Here is a 13,257-nt window from a genome sequence, read left to right on the forward strand (position 1 = left end):
GCACAAGTTAAAGAGCAACTTGCAGGTTAGAGACACCAGTGAATAAATGTGTAGGAAAATGATGAATACACTAGATTAAAAAAATATATATACAGAAATATACACTACATTGACAACTGGCGTCGTTTTAGTAAGACATTTTCACTTACGCATAAAAAAGCCTCCGCACGTGACCTCCCGCGTGTGATGTAACATGGGGGAGAGCGGCCGGTCTAACGTATGCATAAACATGGATCACAATGCTAGTTTTGACACAGAAGAGGTTGAAAATATATATTCGAATGCATATGATTATAACTATGAGCCTGCTATGCGTCCAAGCGACCAGGAGCAGCCAAGGATTAGAAAAAATAACGGCCATCGGAGAGAAATGGAGCTTTGGTGTGTGGAGAACCAGTGGAGAACAGAGCAGCTGTGAGTGACCGGCGTTAGCTACAGTTAATGTTAGCCAACGTCGGTCACATCACAACATTGTAAAGTTAGCAATCATATATCAGGCTATAACTAAATTAGTATTGATAATATAGTAACGTTACTGGCAGGCCTGTTGATACTGATGCATAACAGAAACTAATGCGCAAGTATCAGCCGTATCTCGCGTTACCTAATGCAACTCCACACTTCGTCTTACGGTGCTGTGTACCGGAGGGGAGACGCGAGATACGGCTGATACTTGACGATCTGGCGGACAAAGGTTGTGGAGCCTCCGTTGATATTCCGTTGTAAATGGCTTGATGGAAAGCAGGTGTGTAGTCGGGGAGGGTGCACAGCTGATTGCAGCATGTGAGTGGAGGTTGAGCCGGGAGCCAGGAGTGACCACCACGCCCACACAAACAAAACAGACAGGGGGAAACAAACAAACACAAAGGAGACGGCTGGAACAGTACAGCCACCACAGCGTTACCCAATGCAACTCCACACTACGTCTTACGGTGCCGTGTACCGGAGGGGAGAGAGAGAGAGCAGCAAAGGGGGGGAGAGAGATGTAATACGGTTTCTTGATAAAGCTGTGGAGACGGAGTAGGTGCTGCAGGGAGGTGGATGCACAACGCACCCAGGAACGAACGTTAGCTCTGGTCCTTTTCCCGTGAGGGAAACTGTGGACTCGATGCCTTGACAGGCTTGAGTTTGTGCAACCTGCACAAACACAAGTTCACCATGATTACAAATGGTGAAATGCAATGTCAAATTACCGAAAAAATACCAGCTCACGAAATCACAACCGCTCAAACCAACTACAAACTACTACCGCGGATTGGGCAGAAAACGAGTTCGAGAAAGTTGCTCCCCCATGTGACGTAATATGACGCGTTTAACGTATGACGTTAAAAAAAAGCAGTTTTTAGTAGCAGAGCTCAAAACGGCTCCTTTTCCTCTGAATTCCTGCCCTTATGTTTTGTAAAACATATCAAATCCTGCATTAACATTTTTAATTGTAATTTTCAGGCAAGGTTAAGCATAAATGTAGTAAAAAAAAAAAAATGCAAGTTGCTCTTTAAGCAACTGTTACATGAATGGGTCATTTGGGGGTGGAGCAAGTTTTACACCTCGCACGAGGTATTGGCCTGGGATGCAGAAAGACATTGAGTTTTTCATCCCTCAGGTGTGCAAATGTAACATCCAAAAAAAAACTACAGTGCATGTCAGAGCCCCTATGTGTCATGTACCTGCAATAGCACCATTTGAAATGGTATCCATAGATTACCTTCACCTTGAAAAAAGCAGGGGAGGGTATGAATATATTTGAATGATAATTGATAACAGCGCTAAATTTGCCCTGGCGTATCCAACCCGAAACAAATCAGGTAAAACTGCAGCTGAGAAAATCTTCAATGATTTTGCATTGAAATTTGGTTTTCCTGCTAAAATACATCATGATCAGGGTAGAGAATTTGAGAACCAGCTTTTCTGACAACTGCAGAAGTACTCAGGAATTGAAAATTCAAAAACAACTCCTTACCACCCACAGGGGAACCCGGCAGAAAGATTTAACCAAACTTTGCTTTCAATGCTGCGGACTTTGGATGAAGAGAAAAAGGGAAACTGGAGTGACTATGTAACTAAAGTGCTACATGCTTACAACTGTACAACCAGTGAAGTAACTGGTTATTCGCCATTCTATCTGCTTTTTGGGAGAAAGTCCTGTCTGCCAATTGATTTAATCTTTGAGTATGCTCAAAAATGGCAGCAACAAATGAAAGAGGCTTATGACATTGCATCCAAAAATATTCCAAAGACTACAGCAAGAGGGAAAAAAAGCTGCGATAAAAAAAGGCAAAGTGCAGTGCTTTCACCAGGCGACAGGGTCCTTGTGAGGAATATGTCTGAGCATGGCGGACCCGGAAAGTTACACTCATACTGGGAAGATAAGATACACATTGTAGTCTCTCGGAAAGGAGAAAGCAGCCCGGTCTATGAGGTAAAGCCAGAACATGGAACAGGAAGAAATAGAATCCTCCATCGCAACAGTTGATGTCATGTCATGCTTTGCCACTTGAGGAACCAGTACAAAGCACGGTACAAAGACAATCAAAGAAAAAGCACAGCAGGATGTTGAACCATGTGTTAAACCAGGTGAAACAGAGGAATCAGCAAGCTCAGATGAGGATGAGTATTAGTGGGCTAATAGGTTGAGACATCGACATCATCAGTCTGAAGAGCAGGATGCTTCACCTCCAGCCTTTCCTAACAGGCTTTCCTGCTCAGCCTCAACTAGACGTTGACGCAGAGCAGTTCAGAATGGAGAATCCTGACACTCAAGAGCTAACACAAACTGTTCAGCCTGAAGACCTGCCAAATGTTCAAGAAAATGACCCTTTTGACACACAACGACGCAGGTCACAGAGAGAGAAACGGCCCAGAGAAACACTGACTTATGAGACATTGGGTCATCCTGTTCATCGTTTGGTAGGGCTTCACATAAACCCACTTTATGTTAATGCTCTTGCACCAGCATATGGACAATACAATGTGCCCTGGCCATCTCCACAGGTGTTTGGGACGTACATGGTTCATCCTATTCCTGTTCCTGTAGGATATTACTGAGAGGATTAATATGGACTGTCTAAAATGTGGATACAGTAACATAGACTGTTTTTGAACCAACTGGTTACTGTTAATAGTTACTGTTAAAAGTTGTGTACTATAATAGTGAAATGTGAAGAACATTTAAAAACATTTACTTGTTTTCAAGCAACTGCCATACAGTAGGTAATTTGAATATCAATGTAATGTGTTTTGATCGGAAAGTTCCATAATCAATGTTGTGCTATGAATGCAAATGTTGAGGACAACATTTAGTTTGCAGGGGAGGAATGTAGCACCCATAAGGTTAAGGTTGTCTACCTGCACATGCATGTTTATACCACAAGGGGGCAGATCACCTGATGGTTCATCATTGTTTCATCCTGGAGATGAACAGAAGAAGTGTGTCTGTGTGTTGTGCTTGGAGATCGTTTTGAGATGCTGACATCTTGCACATGTGCCTTGTGGAATTTAATAAATGAACGTTTTCTACACCTATAATACCCTTACGGTCTGAGTGGTGTAACATGTCCACACATTAGTTGACACTATGACTTTGATTTATTGGGTAGCCCACCCTGTGTATTTCATACAAAGGTAGAGGCACTGTAGATGCTGATCTGTAAGCTTTGATCTGAACAAAATAACCAAGATTCGAACAACAGCCTTACCTTTTCTGGATCTTTTCAATGTTTTCTTTGATGCTATAAATTAAATCAGAAAGAGTCACATGACAATTATGATATTTATGTTACTGTGATGAACACTAAAATAAGTCAATCATTCTTTCCATCTCACTTTTGATTACCTTTCACACAACGTAAGAAGAAACTAATGTTTCCTAGTTAATACATTTACACCACGTATAGCTAGTGTACTGACTAAACATTGATTACTGTATATCTACAGGCAATACATCAACTGTGTGAGATATGATCATTGTGATGGGCCATCTGAAATGTGAGGGCCTCAAAACATTTATGTAGGAATAAATGTATCTCTTACGTCTCAGATATCACATTCACTGAAATCCTGAGCTCTTCTTCTCTGGGAGGAGGAAAGGAGACAATCAAATACAAATGAGACAAGCAGTTATGTTTTGCTGTTAAATACAAAGACAACAGAAATTGTTTGTTTTAGCATTCAAGAAAGAATGGTATAAATAGTACCGTTCATGAAGCAGGCTCAGGAATTAATTTCTTTATTTGTACTATTTTTTAAATAAATAAAAATAAAAGATCAGTAGAAAATGCTCCACATTACTGTCTAATAATGACCAGATATAAATAACTCTGAAAAACTGATGTTGTGCTTTTCCTATAGAAAATCTTAATATAAGTGATCTTATTTCTGCTTGCCAAATTTATTTAGTGACACTTTTATTTCTTTAGGGCATTCTTTTCTGTGCCTGCGCATATTGCCTTCTCACCTGGGAGCCTCTCTGATGGGGACGTTGTCGAGGTCAGTGAGAGTCAGGAAGTCTGAGTTGAAGTAGTGCAGCTGGAGTATACAGGCCAATAGGAACACAGCAGGAAGCAGGATACGTGCAAACAACTCCACTGTGTCGTAACGCTCCAAACCAATGTCACGAAGACTGAGAAGAAACAGATGTATTGACATTATAACAAACAAGAAAGGTCTGCTGTCTGATGAATCATGAATTTTCTTGCTTCATTCTCAAAAAGACCATTAAAAAAAGAAGCTCACCCTTCCTCAGACATGCCCATGATCTGTTTGAAAAGCCCGGACACGCTTCTGAACTGGTACATGTAGATGGCGATCAACACCACCATGGAGTACCCGACCACCACGGACCAGAACGTCTTCAGCACCCGCCGCCACACGTCGTAACGGATCTGAGAGAAAACAGACAGAGTGATACAATACCTTATCGCTGCATTTACAGATCTTAACTCATTATTTTTCAACTTATTCTAGAGTCTTGTTTGTATCGTCTTGGTCGAATGGACTTATTGTAAGTCGCTTTGGATAAAAGCGTCAGCTAAATGCTACTGTTACACTCATTGTAATGTAATAATTACTGCTTGAGTTAATTAACAATGAATGTAACAGTAGAATAAATTGATATTAGGTCAGTGTATGTTTTGGTCATTGGATTTTCTTTTCACAAATGGATATTCAAAAACAAAAAACGACTGGATATTTGATTTTCGTTTTCAAATTGAAAAACCAAAATTGAAATACAAGGCGTTTTTCTTTATCATGGTCAAAAATGGATTGACTAAACTTAAAAAACGGGATGATTTTCATTTTCTGCTTCTCAAAACAAAAAATAAAATCACTAGAAAACAGAAACAAAAAAGCCCGCTTTTTTCATATTCTGCTACCGGAAGTTGTCTTTCAAAAATAAGAGCGCAGATGAGGACGGTCAATCCGTTTACGGTCCATTTGTTTTCACAACGAAAACAGCTAAGACACATATTGAGCCCAGAAAATGAATGTTATTAACCCTTGTGTTATGTTCACATTTTGCACCCTTTGGTAATGTTCCCGGGACATATTTCAGGGTTTAAAAAAAATACAGAACTAAATTCAACATGCACAATTCCTTATTGTCTTTAACTCATTCCCCAACAATATAAATGAAATATATGATTAGTTTTTGAAAATACTCTTTGCTAGATCAAATTTAACAATGGATAATCGCTTTTTGTGATAAAAATGTAATTTATGTAAAAAAAAAATACACTGTAATAAAAACTAGGTTTACATTTTGCTCATGCTTTTGTTGGACAAATGTGAATTAAATTTGTTTTCATTAATGTTTATTATTTTTAATCTGTCATATAATAATCAAAGCCCTGAAGGAAATAAAGCAATTTATCAGCAATTGGAACACAAGAACCACACATCCAAAAGTATTTGGCTGTGAAATATAGAGAGAATGAAACATCCATATAAATTACATAGAACAGATATAAACACAAAGCAAATAAAAACAATTAACAGTCACTATTCATAAAATACAGTATATCCGAAAAATATATTGATGAAGTGACGCTGCAGAACATCATGTGAGTCAATGGGCAAGTCCGTTTAGGAATGATGTACAGAACTTCTTCATGTGTATAGCACAGATGTACTTGTTGCAGTTGCTGCATGTAGTCTGTGTCTTGGAGTCCTTTGAGGGTCCACAGACCTCACAGCTGGCTGTGGGGGTCTTCCAGAAGCTGACTGTGGGGGTCTTCTTGCGGCTGGCTGTGGGGGTCATCCAGGAGCTGGCTCTGAGTCAAGTTCATCTTCCAATTTGCTGTCAAATTCTGAGTTTACCTCCACATTATCCTCATCTTCAGAAATGTCTTCCTGTTCCACTTCACCGTGTTCTTCTAATGCATTCCACTCACTCTCATCCATTATTAGCTCCAAGGCTCTCTGAGTAGAATATCTTTTGGCCATTTTATTGGTAGATAATAATTGTAGTTCTGCACTACACTGTTACTACACTGAGGTTATGTCTCTGTTTAGTCCCTCCTCTGGCGTGCAGGTGCGAGGGGGACAGTGCGAGAAAATGTAAAATGTTTATACATTTCTGGAAGATGTAAAATGTTTATAATGTTCTAGGATAGTTTTGTGTACACACTACAAAGGGTAAAGATCAAGGGAAAACAGGATCAAACAGCTTCTCTATGCATACAATTGTGTGTGTGTGTGTGTGTGTGTGTGTGTGTGTGTGTGTGTGTGTGTGTGTGTGTGTGTGTGTGTGTGTGTGTGTGTGTGTGTGTGTGTGTGTGTGTGTGTGTGTGTGTGTGTGTGTGTGTGTGTGTGTGTGTGTTTTTATCTGTCTGTCTCTCCTGGTATTGTATCCGGGTCAGATTGACCCGAACCTCTTATGAAGGACATAAATGCGGTTGGGCATCTTTTCATAAGTGAAAAAAAATAAAAACAATTCCACATGTCCTTCACAATAAATAAGCCCCGGCCATTGAGTTTCAGGTTGAACGAAAATATCTTCTTTTTTTTTTCTCTATGGCATGACTTTTTATTTTGGGAGAAAAAACATTTTTCACCATGTGTTTTAGGAGCTTAGGGGTCCTTGATATTATATCAATTATAAAATGTGTGTGTGTCTGTGTGTGTGTGTCTGTGTGAGTGTGTGTGTATGCGTGTGTCTGTGTGGGTGTGTGTCTGTGTGTATGTAAGTGTCTCTGTGTGTGTGTGTGTGTGTGTGTGTGTGTGTGTGTGTGTGTGTGTGTGTGTGTGTGTGTGTGTGTGTGTGTGTGTGTGTGTGTGTGTGTGTGTGTGTGTGTGTGTGTGTGTGTGTGTGTGTGTGTGTGTGTGTGTGTGTGTGTGTGTGTGTGTGTGTTTTAATCAGCGTTAAAAACCTTTCTTCCTGAGACTGATATTGTTGGACAGAGTACTTTAAGAGGATGGTAGACATGATATCAGCAATACTTCCAGTCAGTACTCCGCAGCAGCATTTTTACCCCTTGGAAAGTCTTTAGAGTCTGGCCTGGATAGCTGGTCACAAATATCCTTCAGCAAAGTGACACATCTGTCACATAGTTGACCTCTTATGATGCTGCTTTCTTTTAATATATAATTATTCCTCAGCCGCTAGTTCGTATCTCGCAGGTTCTTCAGTCTCATCAGCCTCATCCTTCCATCAGTCCCAGTCAACGCCTCCAGCACACTTCCAGTGTCTGACTCCATATGATATTGTCCTGATGCTGTAAGGCTGATGCCCCATGATCACAAAATGACCCCTCTAGAGTCTGAGTGCCAAGGACCTCATATTATGTCTGTCATTAATGTTACATCACCCATTATAACAATTGTCTTTCCTTTTTCTCTTCTCTTAACTGAATAGTCCTGTCTTTAAGTATAATACAATGTAAACTCATTTTCCTGCACCATTTTAAGGCTTCAAAACAGGCATTTTTACTGTATGTGTTTGGAGAAATGACACAATCAATGGCCCAGAATTGTACTTTATAAACTATGAATCTTGTGGTGCTTGAAAAAATACACACTGGCTAAGCCGGCCAGGATAAATGCCTTTTTTGGAGCCCTTTTTTGCTATATTTATTAAAATGTCACTAGTTATTTAAACAAACCCCTATCTGAGGATAATACAAGCAACCATAAAACGCCCTTTATCTAGAGAGCCATTGAAGCCAAGAATTGATCCTTCCACAAATCTTTTCATCTGCTGTATTCATAAAGCTGCCACGTGTTTTCAAATTTAAGTTAAGGCACTATCTGTGCAGAACATTACAAATATTCTTAATTTGCAGTATTTTATTTTAAAAGTGTTCAGAAAGACTGCATCACATATGCTATATCTATAGAATATCATTATTGTTATTAACTTCAATCAAAGTCCATTTAAATAGCGGGCAAGACTTTCCTAGGGGTAAAAAATGCTTCTGCCGGAGTACTGACTGGAAGTAGGCTATTGCTGATATCATGTCTCCCATATCCTCTTAAAAATACTCTGTCCAATAATATCAGTCTCATGAAGAAAGGTGTTTCAACACTGATTCAAAATAGCAGAGAAACATGCATTCTTGTTCTCAGGAGGGGACATTGACCGAGGATTACTCAAAAATTACACAGTAAGCAGTAAGTACTTCATAGTACTTGTTGTGGGAGTAGTTTCACTACTAGCCTACTGAGTCCAACAGGATCGATCTCACGAAGAACTATTGGCAGAAAAAATAATAACAAACTCGAGAGACGGCTGAGCTGACCCCAGTGCAGAATCGCTGTATAGTTCAAATATCCTAACAATGTTGTCCATTTTAGACATAGGCTTATTATATTTACAGCCCTTAACAACATCAATTTTCTGGGCTCAATATGTGTCTTGGCCGTTTTCGTTGTGATCGCTAAATTCCCCTTGTTTATAATAATCACCGTTCCTTCAGCAGGACACTGCAGTGATTCAGAGGCCCTGTCTAAGGTCGACTATTTTCATTTCCTCGCTCCTCGGTCCTCGGTCTCACCGGAAGTTGATTTGTCTGCACCATCTTGAGTACCGTCCCATGGCTCTTATTTCTGCCGGAGGACCGAGGATCGAGGAGCGATAATGGAGGAACGATAATCGAGGAACCACCAGTCCATCCCCCGATGAAATCCTCAGATACTCGCCCCGCCCCCTTACTGTGTATCGCTCACTGATTGGACGATGCAGTGCATGCACTGATCTCATGCTTCTTGTTCTTGACATGAGAGCAGTACCCCAGCGGAGTGAAGAAAATAAATGAAACTCATGAGAGTCACTCCTCAGTTTAAATTGTGTTTTGTTTCAATTCATGTATCATTTAGTTACAAATATGTGATATATCTGAACAACAAAGTGGTCAAAAATCATTGTATTCATTTATTGGAAACATTTTCATGATCGCTTTTTTCGTTTTATATTTTCATTTACTGTCATTTCCATTCAGTCAGTCATTAAGTGCTATTAAAATGTTAATGTGCTACATATCCACACAAACAAACAAAGTGTGCAATACAATAAATGTTAATCTAACTGGGTTTTGATAGATAATATATATCTTTTTCTTCTCTCAATTATTTTTATTTCTATTGTGCACTCTAGTCAATATTAATTAAAAAAGAATGACAAAATCAATGGCCCAGAATTGTACTTTATAAACTCTGAATCTTGTGGTGCTTGGTGAAATACAGACTGGTTAAGCCTGCCAGGTTATATGCCTTTTTTGGAGCCCTTTTTTGTAATATTTATTCAAATGTCACTCGTTATTTAAACAAACCACTATCTGAGGATTATACAAGCAACCATAAAACGCCCTTTATCTAGAGAGCCATTGAAGCCCATGAAGAATGTATCCTTCCACAAATCTTTTCATCTGCTGTATTAATAAAGTTGCCACGTGTTTCCAAATTCAAGTTAAGGCACTACCTGTGCAGAACATTACAAATATTCTTAATTTGCAGCATTTAAAAAAAAAAAGCGTTCCGAAAGACTGCATCAATTATATGCTATATATCTATATTTATATATATATAATATTAATATTTGTATGAACTAACCAAAGTCAATTTAAATAGCGGGCACAAATGGGTTAATTGCCATGGATGTGGTGTTTGATATAGTTTACGTTCAATTTCAACTATTTTAGGCAGAATAACGTTTATTGACTAAACCTTTTTTAATAATTTACTATAATTTAGAAAGGTTTTTGTGAGAAATCATTTCAAAAGTAAACTTTTTTCATTTTATATTTAAATTTGAAATGTTTGCCCACAACATTATTAATTTATACATTTGTATCATTTAAAAAAAAAATATGAATCCATTTATTTTATTGTTTTTCCTTGAGGCTGGGGAAGATATCCAGTATGTAGTTCAACATGTAAATGTTCTAATACAAGTAAGTATAACATGGAAAAGGAAATAAAATAGGTTTCATATAGGATGTGGATTTATTTTCTCTCTCCTTCTAATTACACAATCAAACAATCTATAATTTAGCTCTGGCCTTCACTCACAAAAAAACATTTTGTTGAATTGGACCCATTTTTCGAAGCTCTATTGACTGACATGCAATGACTGGGACTGATGGAATAATCCGTGAGGAATGAACTAGGAGCAGAGAAATAATCATATTTTAAAAGACAGCAGCATCATAAGAGGCCAACAAGAGTGACAGAGTGTGTCAGTGTGCTGAAGGAGTTGGGACCAGCTATCCAGGCCAGTCTCTATAGACTTTCCAAGGGGTAAAAATGCTGCTGCTGGAGTACTGACTGGAAGTATTGCTGATATCATATACCATCCTCTTAAAATACTCAGCAATATCAGTCTCAGGAAGAAAGGTGTTTTAACGCTTATTAAAAGAAAAACATGCATTCTTGTTCTCAGGAGGGGACATTGACAGAGGACTACTGGAAAAGTACACAGTAGGCCTAAGTACTTCATAGCACTTGTGGGGGTAGTTTCACTAGTACTGAGTCCAACAGGATCAATCTCACGAAGAACTAATGGCAACAAAAAAGAATTCCCTCATCAAACTTAGCAGAAGTGGCTTGATTTTGTTCTCAGCAGGGGACTTTAACAGAGTATTTCTCAAAAAATACACAGTAAAAGTACTTCAATGTATTGTAAGTAGTAGGCCAATACAAAGTCAAACAGTATCAATTTCATTAAGAAGTAATGGTAAAATTATATTTGTATCATTCATCAAAGATAGCAGAAAAACATGCCTTATGGAGGGGACTTTGACAGAGGATTACTCACAAAGTACACAGTAGATGTACTTCATTTTATTTCTGGTAGAAGTCAAACTAGAACCGAGTCCAACAGTGTCAGTTTCCTTAAGAACTTGTGGTAACAAATATTTGTATCACTAGTGCTTTTTATCATCTGGCTCATTTTTGTTAGTTGCAGTCGGTTCCACTACTTCTATTACTATATTGTTGGCAAATGGAGTTTTGTAGAAATAAAATATTTCCTAAATGAAACTGTCCTCAACATCTTGAGTAACTGGGTGAGGATTTCTGAAAAGACTCATTGCTGTTACATTCTTTTAATGTTTTTTTCCATTATATTGGAGAAAAGACAGACATCTCTACAAACAAAATCTCCATCTATCTCTGCAACTTACATTAACACAATCTAGATTGATAAATAGCACTGAAGGTAAGATAATAAAAATGTAGTTTTGAACTGTCCCTTTAACCTCATTATTGAACTACAGCTTACTGCTACAGTCATTGTAATTTAGTTCTCCTTTTCGTATTCAACAACAACCAAAGTTACTCAATCAGAACTCAAGCTAAATGTTTCCGTCTCCTAAACATCAACATAATAACAGTGTTTCCTGTATCCCTTTCATCCCACTCTGCAGTATTTAAAACACCAGGGTGTTGCTGATGTTGTCCGAACAGATACATGATGTTGTTATGTCTTACGTCGCCTCAACAGCCATTAGGCCTTCCTGTAAGTGCCGAAGTGATTTTAAAAGGTCAGCAGAAACATAAGATGGGGGAGGAAAAAAACTGTAAAATAGAAGCAAAAAAGACTGTGTACGTGTTTATAAATCATAATCAATACTTTTACCTGTAAAATAGCATCCATGAGCGGCACAGAGTTTATATAAGGGCACGTGTTTTCATGCACAAACAACAGCTGAATGGTTCACTGATGATAATTCAGGATCCAACACATTACAGTGTAAACTGACCCTGAAATTATAGTAGCTTTGTGTGTTACGCAACAATGACTCGGCTATAAAAGCAGATTTCCTCTCCATTTATTAAGGCCTGCCGTCTCAATATCAAATTTAAACCCCCTTTTAGTCCGAGAATAAATGCATTTACACACGAAGGTCTAGCAAACAGGTCATTGCTATACGAGATGTTCTATGAGTTATAGCTTCGCTGCAATATCTTGATGACTAAAGTCACTTTACTTCATTACAAAAGACAGACAGATTAAATGTTGGCTGTGTATTAGCAGCCAAATGACTGAAATCACTTACATGGTAGAGGACAACACAGAAGAGGAAGAGGACAATGTAGAGGATCTTGTAGACAACCACCTAAGCAAGTGAAACAGGGTCATAATTAGGTGCATTTAAATACAATAAAAGAGAGGACGTCCTGCATTCTCAGGGTTTAAGAGTGTCAGTAAATACCTTTCCAGAGAAGCTGATCACAAAGAACATGGAGCAGCAGAAGAGGATCCAGTATTTCACCAGCGTCCCTTTCACTCCTGAGATCAGCATCGCTGCCAGAGGTGATGGCGGAGTTTCCTCCTCTGATAAAAAGAAAAGAAGGATGAGCAGGGACAGGAATAATTAACCAACAGGAAGAGAATGAGAAAAAGTGAGACATTTTTTTATTTGAGTCAAATTGAATTCAGTCTCAAACATTTCAAGAGACTGAAGACTCCAAATGAAATATTATTTTCTAAAATTCAAGCCGGTAATCAAAGCAGTTCAAAAATATATTACCTGACACGACTTCATCAAGAGATTCGGCCTTTAAGCTCTGCTCCTCCTGTCTCTCCTTTAGCTGCTGACGAAACATCAACCAGAAGCTGAAACTGTAGAAGACCTGCGGCACCAAAAGTGTATCATGAGTACAAAACACACAGTTTTATAATTTGCTTTTGTAAACATAGTTATGTTATAAACAGTTGTTGTTTTACTATCAAGAAATGGGTTACAGATATAAATCTAAGACTCTGCTTGGTGATTTAAAAAAAAAAGCTTGATGACAAAGACAGATTAGGTTGAACTCAGG

At 38.5% G+C, this 13,257-nt stretch overlaps 1 protein-coding gene across 1 annotated transcript in view; it reads right to left on the minus strand.

The window, feature by feature from the left end:
• LOC307034753 (piezo-type mechanosensitive ion channel component 2) overlaps positions 1 to 13,257 on the minus strand; it is a 60,292-nt gene that overhangs the window by 32,746 nt on the left and 14,289 nt on the right. Inside the window, exons 12-18 of the mRNA XM_079673634.1 lie at positions 12,966 to 13,068; positions 12,648 to 12,769; positions 12,492 to 12,551; positions 4,732 to 4,880; positions 4,454 to 4,618; positions 4,030 to 4,071; positions 3,696 to 3,728 (exon numbers count right to left, since the gene is read on the minus strand). Coding sequence (XP_079529760.1) covers positions 3,696 to 3,728; positions 4,030 to 4,071; positions 4,454 to 4,618; positions 4,732 to 4,880; positions 12,492 to 12,551; positions 12,648 to 12,769; positions 12,966 to 13,068 — 674 coding nt within the window. The remainder of the gene's footprint in view (positions 1 to 3,695; positions 3,729 to 4,029; positions 4,072 to 4,453; positions 4,619 to 4,731; positions 4,881 to 12,491; positions 12,552 to 12,647; positions 12,770 to 12,965; positions 13,069 to 13,257) is intronic.

Source organism: Notothenia rossii, assembly GCF_949606895.1.
Source record: "Notothenia rossii genome assembly, chromosome: 4".
Taxonomy (NCBI): domain Eukaryota; kingdom Metazoa; phylum Chordata; class Actinopteri; order Perciformes; family Nototheniidae; genus Notothenia; species Notothenia rossii.